This window comes from Entelurus aequoreus, linkage group LG04 (assembly GCF_033978785.1).
Source record: "Entelurus aequoreus isolate RoL-2023_Sb linkage group LG04, RoL_Eaeq_v1.1, whole genome shotgun sequence".
Taxonomy (NCBI): domain Eukaryota; kingdom Metazoa; phylum Chordata; class Actinopteri; order Syngnathiformes; family Syngnathidae; genus Entelurus; species Entelurus aequoreus.
The window spans coordinates 9,273,452-9,291,772 of NC_084734.1; the positions used below are offsets into that span (position 1 = coordinate 9,273,452).

Consider the following 18,321-nt stretch of genomic DNA (forward strand, 5'->3'; position numbering starts at 1 on the left):
GGACTTTGAGAAGATCTCAGAGTTTTTCAAAGCAAACTACAGCGTGGAGCTGACAGAGAAGGACCTGTGCGTGAAGGGCTGGAACTGGGGAACAGCCAAATTCTCTGGTAATAAACTTCATCACAACACAGCACACACAGCACACCACAGCTGTCAATCGTAGTGCTATCATCGTCAGAAGATCCTAGTATCTCTTTTCTTCCGTTTTGATGAAGAGATTCCACGTTTTTGTCGATTAAATCCAATTTAATTTGACCTTGAACTAAATAATCCAATGTACACTGTCTGTAGTTGACCAATGGATATCTTGCGGAGCTAATTACATTATTTTATGATGTGTAGCGAAGCCTGTTTTTATTTTTTTACAATGGTGTCTTCTACATCCCGTCCGGCCCTACAGACAGAACACGCAGCCCTCTGTAATCCGTAGGTGGCCCAGTTTTGTGTGAAGAGGTGCACGTGACATGTCAATTCATGAATGACAGGGCACTCCATATGACATTTTACAGCTAACATATTCCTAGCCTCTTCCGGCTCCGTCACTGACAACAATATATTAGCAAATTTCAGGCATGTGAATTTCCTGCAAAAAATGCAAAAATCCACGTTTTTAAACATTTATTTTTGCGTCAAAATATCACTTCCGCGTTTAAAAAAAAAAAAGAAATGTCAATAAAATTACAATTGATTGCTTACTTGTTGTTGCCTCCGGTCGCTCACACATTGACGGCTGTTCATTTTGCCAATAATGTTTGGATAATTACAATCCAAACACTGTTAGTTTTGAACCAGTTGTAGTTAATTTAGTAGTAGTAGTAGTAGTAGTATTAGCCAGCGACCAGGTTTCCTTTTTTAAAATTATTATTAAAACCTGCTTTGGAATCAAAAGTCAAAGCAGTGTTTCCCATAAACTGCCAAGATACCTGTGGCGGTGGGGGCGTGGCTATGGGCGTGGTCACCATGACATCATCAAGTAATTTGCATAATTTACTACAATTATATAATTGTCTCTAAAAAGGCTCAAAAAATGAATGTGTGGGAAACCCTGCAAAGTGACAACTTAATTTCAGCTAGTGTAGAATTTTCATAAGAAAAAGGGTTTGAATGACACAAAGGCAAGAAATTGAGATTGAGAAGGTACTATTTGGTTTACCTGACACGTGAAACGTGACGAATTGCGGGTGTGCACTATCCACTTTAGCCGCCATTCCAACTTTGACCACAGCGTCAGTTGCTATGTAGAATGGAGCTTTCCCTCATTTTCAGCAGACTGCATTGCAAAATGATTAACCAACCCCCTCTTCCTCTCATGCGAGACCCACCCAGGAATGGGGCCGTATAAATCCCTTTCCTACTGTAGCTTGTTGCATCAAATAATATTGAGTTAAGAGCTGCATTTGCATGCCTTCATGATTGTTTTTCTGTCAAAATTTAGATACATTAATCAATAAAGTTGATGCACATTCTTTCCAGGCAATCACGGGCCACAAATAATAATGGGGCGGGCCAGATGTGGCCCCCGGGCATTGAGTTTGACACATGGGTTATAGAATTTTACATGACATTTTCAATGATAATAATGTTAGTAAATTATCTAGTAAATAAACAAAACATTCTGTGGTACATTACATGGACATGTAAGTCTCAAAAAGAGAATAAAAGGAAAGGTAAAATATAGTGTAGAAAAGTTTTTGCTGGGTTTTTGTGGAAGCACATTGTGCTGATAGAAATGTTACATTTTTTCCCCCCACAATTTTCCTCTTTTTTTTCTTAAAAGGTTCTCACATCCTCACACTGACTCCTGTGGCGCACAGCATTAGTCCTAATTAGGGCTGCAACAACTAATCGATTAAAATCGATTATTAAAATAGTTGCCGATTAATTTAGTCATCGATTCGTTGGATCTATGCTATGCGCATGCGCAGAGGTTTTTGTTTTTTTTTTTTTTAATTTTTTTTTTTTTTTACTAAACCTTTATTTATAAACTGCAACATTTACAAACAGCTGAGAAACAATAATCAAAATAAGTATGGTGCCAGTATGCTGTTTTTTTCCCCCCAATAAAATACTGGATAGGATAGAAATGTAGTTTGTCTCTTTTATCCGATTATTAATCGATTAACCGAAGTAATAATCGACAGATTAATCGATTATCAAATTAATCGTTAGTTGCAGCCCTAGTCCTAATTTTGAAAGGCACAGGTACCGAATACGGGGAGGATTTGATTTAGGAAGATTTAGGTATTTATGTTGTAATGTCAAATTATTATTTTGCACCCAAAAAAAATATATTGAACAATGTATTTCTTACGAATTTATTTTAGTACAAAACATGCATCCAAAAAAGTATACAAATCTTTAAAAAAGTGTGAAAAAATTAGGGTAACTGGTGGGTAGGGCCTTTCAAATAAAATTCTGCTTAGTGCCCCATAGGGTTGTACGGTATACTGGTACTTAACTAATATAGTACCACAATACTAATGAATCATACTTCAGTGTTTCCCATAAACTGCCAAGATACCTGTGGCGGTGGGGGCGTGGCTATGGGCGTGGTCACCATGACATCAACAAGTAATTTGCGTAATTTACTACAATGATATGATTTTCTCTAAAAAGGCTCAAAAAATGTATACTTACTAATTAATAATTACAGTTTTGTTTTAAACGTCCATCCATCCATCCATCCATCCATTTTACAATATAATTACAACACTTTATGTACATATTTATATACAGATTTGAACAATAAGTTATTCACTGAAATATATTTATTAATTGTGGTTCTTACAAAAAATATATCTTATAAAATATAAAAGCTACAATGTCTCTTAAAGCTCTGCCCCTTTAATTAGTGCATACTAAATAATTTAACTTTAGCCTACTACTACAACCATATTATTTACCAGCAACATAAAGTGAAACAGAGGCAGAGGTGTCCTGCCACAGTCAGTAACAAATAAACAGAAAACAGTAGTGGTCAAATACAAATAAGGCAACAAGAGAAGTATCCTACACTTCTCTTTTGTAAAGTAAATCTGAACAGCCTATATGGGCATCTACATCAACTATATGATTTGCCTGAAAAGCTGGACAGGACAAAAAAAAACTTCTTATTTTTTTAAATTTGTGGCGGACGTAATTCTTTCGTGGCGGGCCGCCACAAATAAATGAATGTGTTGGAAACACTGTACTTGGTACTATACCGCCTCTAAAAAGTACCGGACACATGAGAACTTAAATTATGACCAATGTATGATCCTGTAACTACTTGGTATCAGATTGATACCCAAATTTGTGGTAACATCCAAAACTAATGTAAAGTATCAAAGAAGAGAAGAATACGTGATTATTACATTTTAACAGAAGTGTAGATAGAACATGTTGAAACAAAAAGTAAGCAGATATTAACAGTAAATGAACAAGTAGATTAATAATTCATTTTCTATCCCTTGTCCTTAATAATGTAGACAAAATAATAGGTGACACAATATGTTACTGCATACGTCAGCAGACTAATTAAGAGTCTTTGTTTGTTTACTTACTACTAAAAGACAAGTTGTCTAGTATGTTCACTATTTTATTTAAGGACTACATTGCAATAAGACACGCTTGTTTAATGTACCCTAAGATTTTTTGTTCAAATAAAGCCAATAATTCAAATTTTTTTGTGGTCCCCTTTATTTAGAAAAGTATGGAAGTACATTTTGGTACCGGTACCAAAATATTAGTATCGGGACAACCATCGTGCCCCAGTTTACCCCTGGGCGGCCCCGGGCGTGCTCATTTAGCTAAGGAAGGCTCAGAAGTGTTTTTGAAGTGAGATTTTAGTCTGTTTTATCATGTTTCACAGGGCCACTCTTGTCGTTTGACGTGAACGACAATACGGCCTTCGAGGTCCCGCTGGCTAACGTCTCCCAGTGTGCCACGGGCAAGAATGAAGTCACGCTGGAGTTCCACCAGAACGACGACACGGAGGTGTCGCTCATGGAGGTCCGCTTCTACGTCCCTCCCAGCCAGTCCGACGAGCGGCAGGACCCCGTGGAGGTGGGTGGGGCAAACGTTCCCTCTGCTGCTTTCCTCCGTAAAGACCTTACCGCTAAAAGCTGGTGTTGACCTCGCTGTAGGCCTTCGCCCAGAACGTGCTGTCGAAGGCGGATGTGATCCAGGCAACGGGAGACGCCGTGTGTATCTTCAAAGAGCTGCATTGTCTTACACCCAGAGGAAGGTACATGCATCCACTCTAATATATATTATCATGCATGAGTGACTCGCATTAAACACCTTCTGTCTGTCAGATATGACATCCGCATCTACCCAACCTTCCTTCACCTCCATGGTAAGACGTTTGACTACAAGATTCCCTACACTACCGTCCTGCGTCTATTCCTGCTGCCACACAAGGACCAGAGGCAGATGTTCTTTGTGGTAAGGCAGACTTTTGAGACCTGCTACTTGGGTGTTACTACAAATGTTTGCTCTAGGGTTGTCTCCATCCCAATATTTTGGTACCGGTACCAAATACTTTTCGGACTAAAGGGGACCACAAAAAAATGGCATTATTGGCTTTATTTTAACACAAAATCTTAGGGTGTGTAGAAATTCAGGTGCTGTCAAGCACTTTAAAAAATGTTTTTTTTCGATGTGTAATTAAGCGCTCCTTAAAAAATGCTGAGAAAAGCCCTTGATTTGAGGTGTTTCCATTTAAAATTACATTATTATAAAGATACTGTTGATGTAAACCCCAATTATAATGATATAAAAAAACAGTTTTGAAAATACATTCTCCTTCATGTAGGGATGATGTTTGATAAGAAATTATCGAGTTCGAGCCTATTATCGAATCCTCTTATCCAACCGATTCCTTATCGATTCTCTTATCGAGTCCAGATAGGTTGTTGTATATGGAAAAAAACACACAATATTTGGTTTAACAAAAGCTCACTTTTATTATATAAGAAAACAATTTAATCTAAAAAATAAATAAATATTGACTGTTACCCCCCTAAAAATATAAAATAAAATAAATAAATATTGACTGTTGTTACCCAAAGTATATTAAGTGGGATTTTTCAGAAAAACAAAGATATACAGTAACACAAAAACAACCTGTCTCTGTGATCACTATAGGTGTATAAATAATAATATAGTGTTAAATAAAATCAGTCCCTTGGGCACAAAACTGAAAATAATACAGCTCTCCAAAAAGTGCAAGTCTGCTGCTATTTGACATAACTGTTTGTTATGATGCTTTGACATTTTTGCACTTTATTTCTTTATTGAAAGAAAATTCTATGAAGAGAAAAGTTGTTTGCAAATGTGGTTACATTGCTAAAAAATGAAAAGTTAAAGCTAAAAAAAGAAATACACTTTATTGAGTTAACATTATTTCGGTATATATTTCGGGGGAAAGATGTTATGAGCTAGGGAATATAACAACTACACTACCCAGCATGCAACGGGAGTGACGAGCATGCGCGGTAGCCCCGAAAAGTGTTGCATGTCGTCACGTATGAATGAGGTTATGAGCACGCTGTGAAAGTAAACGTCAAGAACTCAGCCAACACGCCTCGTCTGCATTATTTATAATTAGACAGACAACACATATACAGTGTGATTTGGTTTAGTTTACAAGTAAAGAAAAACAAAAGTAAAAAAAGGGAGATGTCATATATATGTATGTGCTGCGGTTGCTTTAAGAACGTTGCGACAGCTGCCGTAAAGGAGGTGCGTTGCTAGCCTGGTTGCTATGTTTCCGGTTGGTGGTAAAAGTGTTCGTCATGTGTTTGTAGTCTGCTCAAATCTCTCAGTAAAGTTATTCATTGGATTATACCTTTTTGTTTTGAACTTTATTACACCTTGGAGCGCTTTTTCCCGTCCATTTTTTTCCTGCTTTCCCTATCTGCGCCTAATGACTGAGCTACGTGACGCCATTTCTTGTGATGTCACACGGAACATTTCTGGTCGGGACGGGATTCGTTCCGAGGGATTCGAATAAAGAACCAACTCTTTTTCTTTACTATAGTGGTCTCGATAACGGGTACCGGTTCTCAAAAAGGGATTCGAATCCGAGGACTCGGTTCTTTTCTTATCGAACAACCGGGAAAAACGGTTTCGAGTATCATCCCTAGGGGTGTCACGATACCAATATTTTGGTACTGGTACCAAAATGTATTTTGATACTTTTCTAAATAAAGGGAACCACAAAAACATTTCATTATTAGCTTTATTTGAACAAAAAAATCTTAGGGTATATTAAACATATATTTATTATTGCAATTTAGTCCTTAAATAAAATAGTGAACATACTAGACAACTTGTCTTTTAGTAGTAAGTAAACAAACAAAGACTCCTAATTTGGCTGCTGATGTATGCAGTAACATATTGTGTCATTTATCTACCGTATTTTTCGAAGTATAAGTCGCTCCGGAGTATAAGTCGCACCGGCCGGAAATGCATAATAAAGAAGGGAAATAAAAAATAAATGGGGGGGAAATGTATTTGATAAAAGCCAACACCAAGAATAGACATTTGAAAGGCAATTTAAAATAAATAAAGAATAGTGAACAACAGGCTGAATAAGTGAAGTGAAGTGAAGTGAATTACATTTATATAGCGCTTTTTCTCAAGTGACTCAAAGCGCTTTACATTGTGAAACCCAATATCTAAGTTACATTTAAACCAGTGTGGGTGGCACTGGGAGCAGGTGGGTAAAGTGTCTTGCCCAAGGACACAACGGCAGTGACTAGGATGGCGGAAGTGGGGATCGAACCTGCAACCCTCAAGTTGCTGGCACGGCCGCTCTACCAACCGAGCTATACCGCCCCAAATAAGTGTACGTTATATGAGGCATACATAACCAACTGAGAACGTGCCTGGTATGTTAACGTAACATATTATGGTAAGAGTCATTCAAATAACTATAACATATAGAACATGCTATACGTTTACCAAACAATCTGTCACTCCTAATCGCTAAATCCCATGAAATCTTATACGTCTAGTCTCTTACGTGAATGAGATAAATAATATTATTTGATATTTTACGCTAATGTGTTAATAATTTCACACATAAGTCGCTCCTGAGTATAAGTCGCACTATGAAAAAAAACTGCCACTTGTAGTCCGAAAAATATGGTACCTATTATTTTGTCTACATTATGAGGGACGAGCTGTAAAAAAAATTTAAAAATCTACTTGTTCATTTACTGTTAATATCTGCTTATTTGCTGTTTTAACATGTTCTATCTACACTTCTGTTAAAATGTAATAATCACTTACTCTTCTCTTGTTTTGATACTTAACATTAGTTTTGGATGATACCACAAATTTAGATATCGATCCGATACCAAGTAGGTACAGGATCATACATTGGTCATAATTTAAGTCATGTGTCCAGGGGGGCGTATTTCCTGATTTTATAAACATAATATACATTTTAAAAAAAGAAAAACAGATTTTGTGAAGATAAAAATATTGATGTAATCATAGTAGTATTGACTAGATACACTTACAGTGAATGTCAGGTGTAGATCCACCCATGGCATTTGTTTACATTGTGACGCCGGTGAGCTATTGTATCCTCCTACGGTGTGTAGTGAATAAGGGCGTAACGGTACGTGTATTTGTATTGAACCGTTTCGGTACAGAGGTTTCGGTTCGGTTCGGAGGTGTACCGAACGAGTTTCCACACGGACATATTAAGTAGCGTACCGTACTTTGTGAAAACAATGCACACATAGGCACAACACACGGCATGCTAGCAGCGACCGGGCTACGACAACAAAGCAAAAGCGGTTTGCCGACATTGTTCAGCAGTGGTAGGGTATGCTTCTGCCAACACGTCAAACATGCTAACTCATTTGAAGCGTCACCACCCCCAATTGAACATCGCTTCAACGGAGAGAAAGACGAGCGTCGTGCAAACACCGCATTCAAGCAGCCTCTCCTCGGCGAGTCAGACAGGGCTAAAGCAATAACAAATACCGTTGGTGCTTTTATAGCAGCAGATTTAAGACCATATTGCATTAAAAACTAGATTTTGACCCACTTCTTCTTTCTGCAGACAATGTGGATGAACTGATTTTTCTGGCAAAAAACATGAAGATTGAGTGAAAGTCACCAGGGTTAAAGGCTGGGCGGAGAAAATAAAAGTTAATCTGAGGCTGAGTTGACTTGAAACTGTTTAATGTTGCACTTTTTATATGTAGAAGAAAAGTGTTGTCATTTTATTTAATCTGAGCAACAACTTGAGGCAGTTTAATGTTGATTAACGTGGACCCCGACTTAAACAAGTTGAAAAACTTATTGGGGTGTTACCATTTAGTGGTCAATTGTACGGAATATGTACTGTACTGTGCAATCTACTAATAAAAGTCTCAATCAATCAAAAAAAGGACTTTTTACACTACCGTTCAAAAGTTTGGGGTCACCCAAACAATTTTGTGGAATAGCCTTCATTTCTAAGAACAAGAATAGACTGTCGAGTTTCAGATGAAAGTTCTCTTTTTCTGGCCATTTTGAGCGTTTAATTGACCCCACAAATGTGATGCTCCAGAAACTCAATCTGCTCAAAGGAAGGTCAGTTTTGTAGCTTCTGTAACGAGCTACACTGTTTTCAGATGTGTGAACATGATTGCACAAGGGTTTTCTAATCATCAATTAGCCTTCTGAGCCAATGAGCAAACACATTGTACCGTTAGAACACTGGAGTGATAGTTGCTGGAAATGGGCCTCTATACACCTATGTAGATATTGCACCAAAAACCAGACATTTGCAGCTAGAATAGTCATTTACCACATTAGCAATGTATAGAGTGTATTTCTTTAAAGTTAAGACTAGTTTAAAGTTATCTTCATTGAAAAGTACAGTGCTTTTCCTTCAAAAATAAGGACATTTCAATGTGACCCCAAACTTTTGAATTCAGATTCAGAGCTTTATTTGTCCATTCTAACATGTACAAGACACATAAGAACTGAAATTACATTTTTGGCACAATCCCGCTAAGAGCAGACATACGTTACAGGGAGACAAGACGGGACCGCCAACGGATCAGCCTCACTTAGGCGCTCCTTAAAAAGGTGGGAAAAAGGTGACATTGGGGAAGGGGGGAAGTAAAAAAAAATATCAGTCTGAGGCTGGACCCTCAGGAATGGTCCAGACTGAGTCCGAGGAAAAAAAACTCACATAGCATGGCACACATAAACATGGTACATGTAATCACAACAACTCGCAACAGAGTCATCCAACAGGGCTTTGGAGGCCGGCAGCTGCTGTTGAGCGCTGCTCAGCCCCCACAACCCCGGAGGAATTAAGCAGTGGTGAAGGCGTTGATTTGGGGAGGGGTGTGTGCGTGCATGTATGCCCAATTAACTTGGGTGAGATGTTGGAATTGTCTTTATGGGCCGAGGCCGGCCCCAAGAGTTCAAGAGTCCGACCCAGGTGCTTTTGAAAAAAAGGGAAAGGTCAAAGCGTCCATCTTTGAGGAGTCCTCAGGGGAGTGTTTTCAAACAGCCTGTTCCTCAAGGCCATTCGAGGGAGTCAAATCGTAGATTAAGATGTTGTTTTTTCTTCGAGCAGTCAAAACAATGACATTCCTGCTCCGTATGCTGGCTCTGACAATTCCAATTTATTCTTTCTATAACTTCATCAAGATGGAATCTACCTTGCGATTCAAATCAGCAATCGCTCCAGTCTGTGATCCCACAGCACGACCCAATCCTTCCATTGCGTTGAACAGCCTGTTGGCCCCTTGAGTGGCTGCCATCGTCTTCCGAATTTGACGATACACCAGAGCAATGCCCAGCCCAATCAGCAAATGCCCTGCGATCACAGCTCCAAATAGGTAGATGTCTTCCACGTCCTCGATGGAAAGGACTGAGAGGCACATGATTCTCCAAGTATTCCAGGAATCTCTCACGTACCCCGCAGCAATGGTTCCATCAGGGCAGCCAGGCTCCCCCGAACCTCTTTTCCTTGTCGAAAAGACTGTGTCAATTGCGTCGAGAGTCCAGTTGATCAAATTCATTTTGATGTTTAGATTTGAGGACAGCTCAAGAAAAGAGGCTTCAAAATAGTTCAGACAAGACAAAAACAAAGAGAGCAAGCAGGGAAGGAGGGAGCGGAGAAAAATGCGACCGCCCTCACCAGAGGCAAGACAGAAATTGAACGGTAGTGTATGTAGAAAGATTTTGTTAAGAAACCATTCTGAGCCTTATCTTATTTAGTTTTTTTTTTTATATATGTTGACCACATTAACCCTGGCAATGGACCCTGTGTGTATATGTATGTTATTGTTATGCTTAGCATTCATGACTGCCTGCTGTTGCACTGATCAGCCTAGTGGTCGCTCACATCCATCACACACACAGAGCTATTTTAAAGCAGTGTCAAAAGGATAAAGCCATTGTTTACAAATTTGGTAAATAAATAACCCAAAAAATGTATATTTTGTTGTTTTCTTACTGTACCAAAAATGAACCGAACCGTGACCTCTAAACCGAGGTACGTACCGAACCGAAATTTTTGTGTACCGTTACACCCTTAGTAGTGAAGCATGTTTAGCTATTCCTCATCCTCCAGTGACAATGATACTTGTAAGAAACATACTTTATTTGTCGCCATGGATGCCAGGATTAGTGATTTAGAAGTAGTTATACCGTACAACCCTAGTTTGCTCACATTCGGCTTCTTGTCCTTTGGTGTAGATCAGTCTGGATCCTCCCATCAAGCAAGGCCAGACGCGCTACCACTTCCTGATTCTGCTCTTCTCCAAAGAAGAGACCATCGAGCTATCTCTCAACATGAGCGAGTGAGTTTACGTGCTGCAGATATTGTGCCCTGTTATGATTTCATCTACGACTACAATAATAAACCACTTCAAGGTCAAGGTGTATTTATAAAGCATGTGTGAAACAGCTCAAGCAGCCCCAACGGGCTGTATAGGTTTAGGAAAATACAATTATAAAAACAAGATACGTAAGCCAAATTGAAAACGTGTAACAAACTTAAAGCAAAAACATTTAAGTACTAAAAATTCTAGATCAGTTTGTATTGAAAGTCGTGCTGTCAAATGTAATTGTTTTTATCAGATTAATCACACTTTTGAATACTATTTTGTAAATAAAATACTACTTTGGGGCGGCGCGGTCTCCCAGAAACTTGAGGGTTTTTGCTACGAGTCTGGCTTCCACCATCCTAGTCACTGCCTTTGTGTCTTTGGGCAAGAATGTGTGTGGCAAGAATACCTTGTAAAAGACTTTCTTAATCTCAATGGGATATTCCTGGGTAAATACAAGTTTGAAAACATTTAACTACCACAATATTTTGACATAAATGCAATTTTATTGTCGAACAAGAAATATTTATTTTTATGTTTTACTAAGTACACAGAATTTATTTGCTCAAAACAATCCACGCTTCCTTTGAGGTAAGCATCTGCATGAGTGGTCAAAAGAAAATTTGGTGATTGTGCGTTGATACATAATTAATGCTATGATTATTTTGAGATTTAACTTGTTAAATTTGACAGTCCTAATTAAATGATGATTTTTTAGTGCTGATTTGAAAAATGTGTTTATAAGAAAAAAATTCCTGTGTCCAGTAGGGGGAAGCAAAGTTCTTGCTGACTTGTTATGCCCCTACTCTTCAGGGTCTTCAGGCCAGGGTCTCTTAAAGATCCTAAAACCTGGCATTCCAGGCTGTAGCTCCCAGACTCTCTGTGATCTTGACTGTGTTGACACTTTTAGGAAACATTTGAAGACTTCTCTTTTTAGTAAAGCTTTTAGTTAATGCACCTTTTAACTATCATTTTTAATCCACTTGTTATCCTTTTTATGATGTTGCTCCTGTTGTTTTAATTTAATTGTTGTTTTAATTCACCTATGTTTTGTACATCTCTTTGTGATTGTATCTGTGAAAAGCGCTTTATAAATAAAATGTACTTACTTACAGTACAGGCCAAAAGTTTGGACTCACCTTCTCAGTCAATGCGTTTTCTTAATTTTTACGACTATTTACCTTGTAGATTGTCACTGAAGGCATCAAAACTATGAATGAACACAACAAAAAAGGTGGAATAACTGAAAACATGTTTTATATTCTAGTTTCTTCAAAATAGCCACCCTTTGCTCTGATTACTGTTTTGCACACTCTTGGCATTCTCTCGATGAGCTTCAAGAGGTAGTCACCTGAAAGAGGTTTCACTTCACAGGTGTCATAGTTTCGATGTGACAATCTACATTGTAAATAGTCATGAAAATTAAGAAAACACATTGAAATGAGAAGGTGTGTCCAAACTTTTGGCCTGTACTGTACTTACTGACCGTTTGTTTTCTGTGTCCAACAGAGACGAAGTGGAGCGCCGCTTTGAAGGCAAACTCAGTAAGGACATGTCAGGCTCGCTCTATGAGATGGTCAGCCGGGTGATGAAGGCGCTGGTCAACAGAAAGATCACAGTACCCGGAAACTTCCAGGGGTACGCCGCGAGCACGCGATCACACATTCACATTGCTTCTTTTTACAAGTATATAACCTTGCCTTTGCACATCTTCCCACTCAGCCACTCAGGTGGTCAGTGCATCACCTGCTCCTACAAAGCGTCTTCCGGCCTTCTCTACCCTCTGGAGAGGGGCTTCATCTACGTCCACAAGCCCCCCGTGCACCTGCGCTTTGAGGAGATCTCCTGCGTCAACTTCGCCCGAGGCACCACGACCACTCGCTCCTTCGACTTTGAGATCGAGTCCAAGCAGGGGAACCAGTACACCTTCAGCAGCATTGAGAGGTGACCATGTCATGTCAGTCTGGGAGTACCCTATTTTTCGGACTATAAGGCGCACTTAAAATCCTTTCATTTTCTCAAAACTCGGCAGTGCGCCTTGTAACCCGGTGCGCCTGATGTACGGAATCATTTTGGTTGTGCTTACCGCTCTCGAAGCAATTTTATTTGGTACATGGTGTAATGATAAGTGTGACCAGTAGATGGCAGTCACACATTAGAGATATGTGTAGACTGCAATATGATGGCAGTCACACATAAGAGATCAATCAACCAATGTTTACTTATATAGCCCTAAATCACGAGTGTCTCAAAGGGCTGCACAAGCCACAACCACATCCTCGGCTCAGATCCCACATCAGGGCAAGGAAAGACTCAACCAATGGGATAGATGCATGTAGACTGCAATATGACTCAAGTAAACAACACCAAAATTGTATATGTTCCATTGAAAATATAGAACATTACACACGGCGCTCAAAAATATACCAAAATGTTTTAGTACGACTTTGGTAAGCTATGAAACCGCACCGCTTGATGGATTGTACTGTGTGGTGTGTGTATATGTTAAGACATATTATCTGGCGTTTTCATTTCACAATTTTATGCAAAAGCATCTTTTCTTACCTTCTGGTACCTGCTGATCTGTATTTGGGATCTGCATAAGTCCTGAAAATGTTTGCGCGTCCGCCTTTGTAGTCCGTGCTGACCCGTAGATAATAAGCTTCTTCTTTTTCTCTATCTTCTTGTTATGGGACATTCATCCTCCACTGTTGCCATTTCTAATATAAAGTAGTGTAAAGTTCTTACTTATATCTGTCAGTAAACTCACCATAAAAGCACTAAAACATACCGGTGTAGTGAGTTTACATTATTCACCCAAGGAACTTTAGTTATTAGAGAGTTCCAGTCGGACGGTTTTTCACGGGACACATTTCGGGGCGTTGTTGTTGCACTAGTGAGCCACGGATGAGGAGATGCTGCTCCGTTATTGATTGAAGTAAAGTCTGAATGTCATTAAAACAGTTAGCGCCATCTTTTGACACTTCTTCCACTCCCATCCTTGCACACTACACCGCTACAACAAAGATGACGGGGAGAAGACGCTGTCAAAGGTGAGCCACTTAAATAAGACGCGCCCACAAAACGGCGCATCCTGAAGCGACTGTCAGAAAGCGACTTGAAGATGATGTGTAAAACATCATCTATGCAACATTTTGACCAAAGAACCACCTTTACATGTTAGGAAGTCTTTTAAATGTAGAAAAAAATCATAATATGACCCCTATAATGCGCCCTATAATCCGGTGCGCCTTTTGTATGAAAATAGACCTGACTATACCCGCTCATCGGCAGTGCACTGCAAAAAGTGAGTGTTCAGAAACAAGGGAAAAAAATAAGAAAATTAGGGGTATTTTATTTGAACTAAGCAAAATTATCTGCCAATAGAACAAGAAAATTTGGCTTGTCAAGACTTTCCAAGACAAGTAAAATTAGCTAACCTCAATGAACCCAAAAATACCTTAAAATAAGTATATTCTCACTAATAACAACTGTACTACTTTATGAGTACGTATGTTCTATTGTTTCATTGAAAATAAAACAGCAAAGTCCATTTGGCTGTCATCTGTTTTAATGAGAGACACAATTGTGTCAAAGTCATGAATTTTTTTTTTCATGCTTGAAATAAGAAATTATTAGCGTATTTTTCGGAGTATAAGTCGCTCCGGAGTAAAAGTCGCACCGGCCGAAAATGCATAATAAAGAAAGGAAAAAACATATATAAGTCGCACTGGAGTATAAGTCGCATTTTTGGGGGAAATGTATTTGATAAAAGCCAACACCAAGAATAGACATTTGAAAGGCAATTTAAAATAAATAAAGAATAGTAAACAACAGGCTGAATAAGTGTATGTTATATGAGGCATAAATAACCAACTGAGAACGTGCCTGGTATGTTAACGTAACATATTATGGTAAGAGTCATTCAAATAACTATAACATATAGAACATGCTATACGTTTACCAAACAATCTGTCACTCCTAATCGCTAAATCCCATGAAATCTTATACGTCTAGTCTCTTACGTGAATGAGATAAATAATATTATTTGATATTTTACGCTAATGTGTTAATAATTTCACACATAAGTCGCTCCTGAGTATAAGTCGCACCCCCGGCCAAACTATGAAAAAAACTGCGACTTATAGTCCGAAAAATACGGTACGTATTTTCTATTGTTTCATTGAAAATAAAACTGCAAAGTCCATTTGGCTGTCATCTGTTTTAATTATGAGACACAATTGTGTCAGTCAGGATTTTTTTTTTCATGCTTGAAATAAGACATGATTACTTTACAAAAGTAGTTTTATACTTGTGAGTGTTGATGACACAGCTTTGCAACAGTTGATATTGTAGTTTCAAGCATGTTTTACTCAATATAGGTCATCAAATCTCAGCAACAAGCTGTAATATCTTACTGAGATCATTTAGGACCAAAACCCTTAAAACAAGTCAAACACTCTAACATCAAATCTGCTTAGTGAGAAGAATTATCTTACCAGACAGAAAATAAGCAAATATCACCCTTATTTGAGATATTTAATCTTACTTAGATTTCAGTTTTTGCAGTGTGCGCCTAATAATCCGGTGCGCCCTATGGTCCGGAAAATACGGTAATGCAAGTCAAGTCGCTCTTTTTTTGGCAATGGAGGCTTTCTCAACTCCGGTTTCCATGCCAGCGTGCATACATTTTGGCTAATTCCTGCAAAGTTTTCACTGGTCTTGTCTCTCTCCCCTTTCAGAGAAGAGTACGGCAAACTGTTTGACTTTGTCAACGCCAAGAAGCTTAACATCAAGAACAGAGGCTTTAAAGAGGTAACTAACACAGGGCTCATGTGTCAGCCGAGATGTTTTTTTTGTTTGTTTCTTTCAACAGAATTCCATCCCACTCATTGACAACATGTTGCCCTTCTGTATTTGTGTGTGTGTGCTCGTACCCTTGTAGAAGAAGGTGCGTATGGTCGTCTTGTGATTGGCGTGCTCGCATGGCGTGGTGCCTGAACTGCTAACTCCCGAGCTCTTAATTGTAACATTTTGGTTGGGTCTATGAGATAAGATTTGTGTTGCATTGGAAACAAAATCAAGGAGTGATTCAAGACTAACTTTGGTAGCTGGGCTGTGAGTGCGTTGGTGTGTGGGAGCCGGTGTGTGATGGGTAACTTTGTGTGTGTGTTTGCATCATGCTGACTGTGGACTGGGCGGGTTAGAGCTTTTGCTGTGCAGTAACACAACAACACAAAGGCACACATATATACAGTACAGGCCAAATGTTTGGACACACCTTCTCATTCAATGCCTTTTCTTTATTTTCATGACTATTTACATTGTAGATTGTCACATCAAAACTATGAATGAACACGTGGAGTTATGTACTTCACAAAAAAAGGGGAAATAACTGAAAACATGTTTTATGTTCTACTTTCTTCAAAATAGCCACCCTTTGCTCGGATTACTGCTCTGCACACTCTTAAAGGCCTACTGAAATGAAATAGTTTTATTTAAAAGGGGATAGCAGATCCATTCTATGTGTCATACTTGATTATTTCGCGATATTGCCATATTTTTGCTGAAAGGATTTAGTAGAGAACATCGACGATAAAGTTCGCAACTTTTGATCGCTGATAAAAAAAGCCTTGCCTGTACCGGAAGTAGCGTGACGTTACAGGCTGAAGGGCTCCTCACATTTCCCCATTGTTTACAATGCAGCGAGAGCGATTCGGACCGAGAAAGCGACTATTACCCCATTAATTTGAGCGAGGTTGAAAGATTTGTGGATGAGGGACGTGAGAGTGAAGGACTAGAGTGCAGTGCAGGACGCATCTTTTTTCGCTCTGACCGTAACTTAAGTACAAGCTGGCTCATTGGATTCCACACTCTCTCCTTTTTCTATTGTGGATCACGGATTTGTATTTTAAACCACCTCGGATACTATAACCTCTTGAAAATGAGTCGAGAATGTGAAATGGACATTCACAGTGACTTTTTTCTCCACGACAATACATCGGTGAAGCGCTTTAGCTACAGAGCTAACGTGATAGCATCGTGCTTAAATGCATATAGAAACAAAATAAATAAACCCCTGACTGGAAGGATAGACAGAAGATCAACAATACTACCAAACTCTGGACCTGTAAATACACGGTTAATGCTTTCCAGCTTGGCGAAGCTTAACAATGCTGTTGCTAACGACGCCATTGAAGCTAACTTAGCAACGGGACCTCACAGAGCTATGCTAAAAACATTAGCTATCCACCTACGCCAGCCAGCCCTCATCTGCTCATCAACACCCGTGCTCACCTGCGTTCCAGCGATCGACGGAAGGACGAAGGACTTCACCCGATCATCCGTGCAGTCGGCGGCTAGCGTCGGATAGCGCGTCTGCTATCCAAGTCAAAGTCCTCTTGGTTGTGTTGCTACAGCCAGCCGCTAATACACTGATCCCACCTACAGCTTTCTTCTTTGCAGTCTTCATTGTTCATTAAACAAATTGCAAAAGATTCACCAACACAGATGTCCACAATACTGTGGAATTTTGAGATGAAAACAGAGCTTTTTTGTATTAGATTCAATGGTGTCCGAATACTTCCGTTTAACTATTGACGTCACGCGCATACGTCATCGTACATAGACGTTTTCAACCGGAAGTTTGCCGGGAAATTTAAAATTGCACTTTATAAGTTAACCCGGCCGTATTGGCGTGTGTTGCAATGTTAAGATTTCATCATTGATATATATATAAACTATCAGACTGCGTGGTCGCTAGTAGTGGCTTTCAGTAGGCTTTTAAGTACATAACTCCACATGTGTTCATTCATAGTTTTGATGAGACAATCTATTCATAGTCATGAAAATAAAGAAAACGCATTGAATGAGAAGGTGTGTCCAAACTCCGTATTTTTCGGACTATAAGTCGCAGTTTTTTTCATAGTTTGGCCGGGGGTGCGACTTATACTCAGGAGCGACTTATGTCTGAAATGATTAACACATTAGCGTAAAATATCCAATAATATTATTTAGCTCATTCACGTAAGAGACTAGACGTATAAGATTTCATGGGATTTAGCGATTAGGAGTGACAGATTGTTTGGTAAACGTATAGCATGTTCTATATGTTATAGTTATTTGAATGACTCTTACCATAATATGTTACGTTAACATACCAGGCACGTTCTCAGTTGGTTATTTATGCCTCATATAACGTACACTTATTCAGCCTGTTGTTCACTATTCTTTATTTATTTTAAATTGCCTTTCAAATGTCTATTCTTGGTGTTGGCTTTTATCCAATACATTTCCCCAAAAAATGCAACTTATACTCCAGTGCGACTTATATATGTTTTTTTTCCTTCTTTATTATGCATTTTCAGCCGGTGCGACTTGTACTCTGGAGCGACTTATAGTCCGAAAAATACGGTATATGAATGAGGTAGATCCCCTCCACTTGCTCGATTGAAAAGTAGCTCGCCTGTAGAAAAAGTGTGGCCAC

At 39.0% G+C, this 18,321-nt stretch overlaps 2 protein-coding genes across 4 annotated transcripts in view; one reads left to right on the forward strand and one right to left on the reverse strand.

The window, feature by feature from the left end:
* The window catches only part of LOC133648149 (uncharacterized), a 228,875-nt gene that overhangs the window by 165,550 nt on the left and 45,004 nt on the right, over window positions 1-18,321 (reverse strand). The gene's annotated exons all lie outside the window — the stretch shown is intronic.
* LOC133647726 (FACT complex subunit SSRP1-like) overlaps window positions 1-18,321 on the forward strand; it is a 53,986-nt gene that overhangs the window by 22,722 nt on the left and 12,943 nt on the right. For all 3 annotated transcript variants that reach the window (XM_062043412.1, XM_062043411.1, XM_062043413.1), the window contains exons 4-11: window positions 2-107; window positions 3,851-4,044; window positions 4,125-4,225; window positions 4,296-4,425; window positions 10,705-10,808; window positions 12,345-12,473; window positions 12,558-12,779; window positions 15,578-15,650. In XM_062043412.1, coding sequence (XP_061899396.1) covers window positions 2-107; window positions 3,851-4,044; window positions 4,125-4,225; window positions 4,296-4,425; window positions 10,705-10,808; window positions 12,345-12,473; window positions 12,558-12,779; window positions 15,578-15,650 — 1,059 coding nt within the window. The remainder of the gene's footprint in view (window position 1; window positions 108-3,850; window positions 4,045-4,124; window positions 4,226-4,295; window positions 4,426-10,704; window positions 10,809-12,344; window positions 12,474-12,557; window positions 12,780-15,577; window positions 15,651-18,321) is intronic.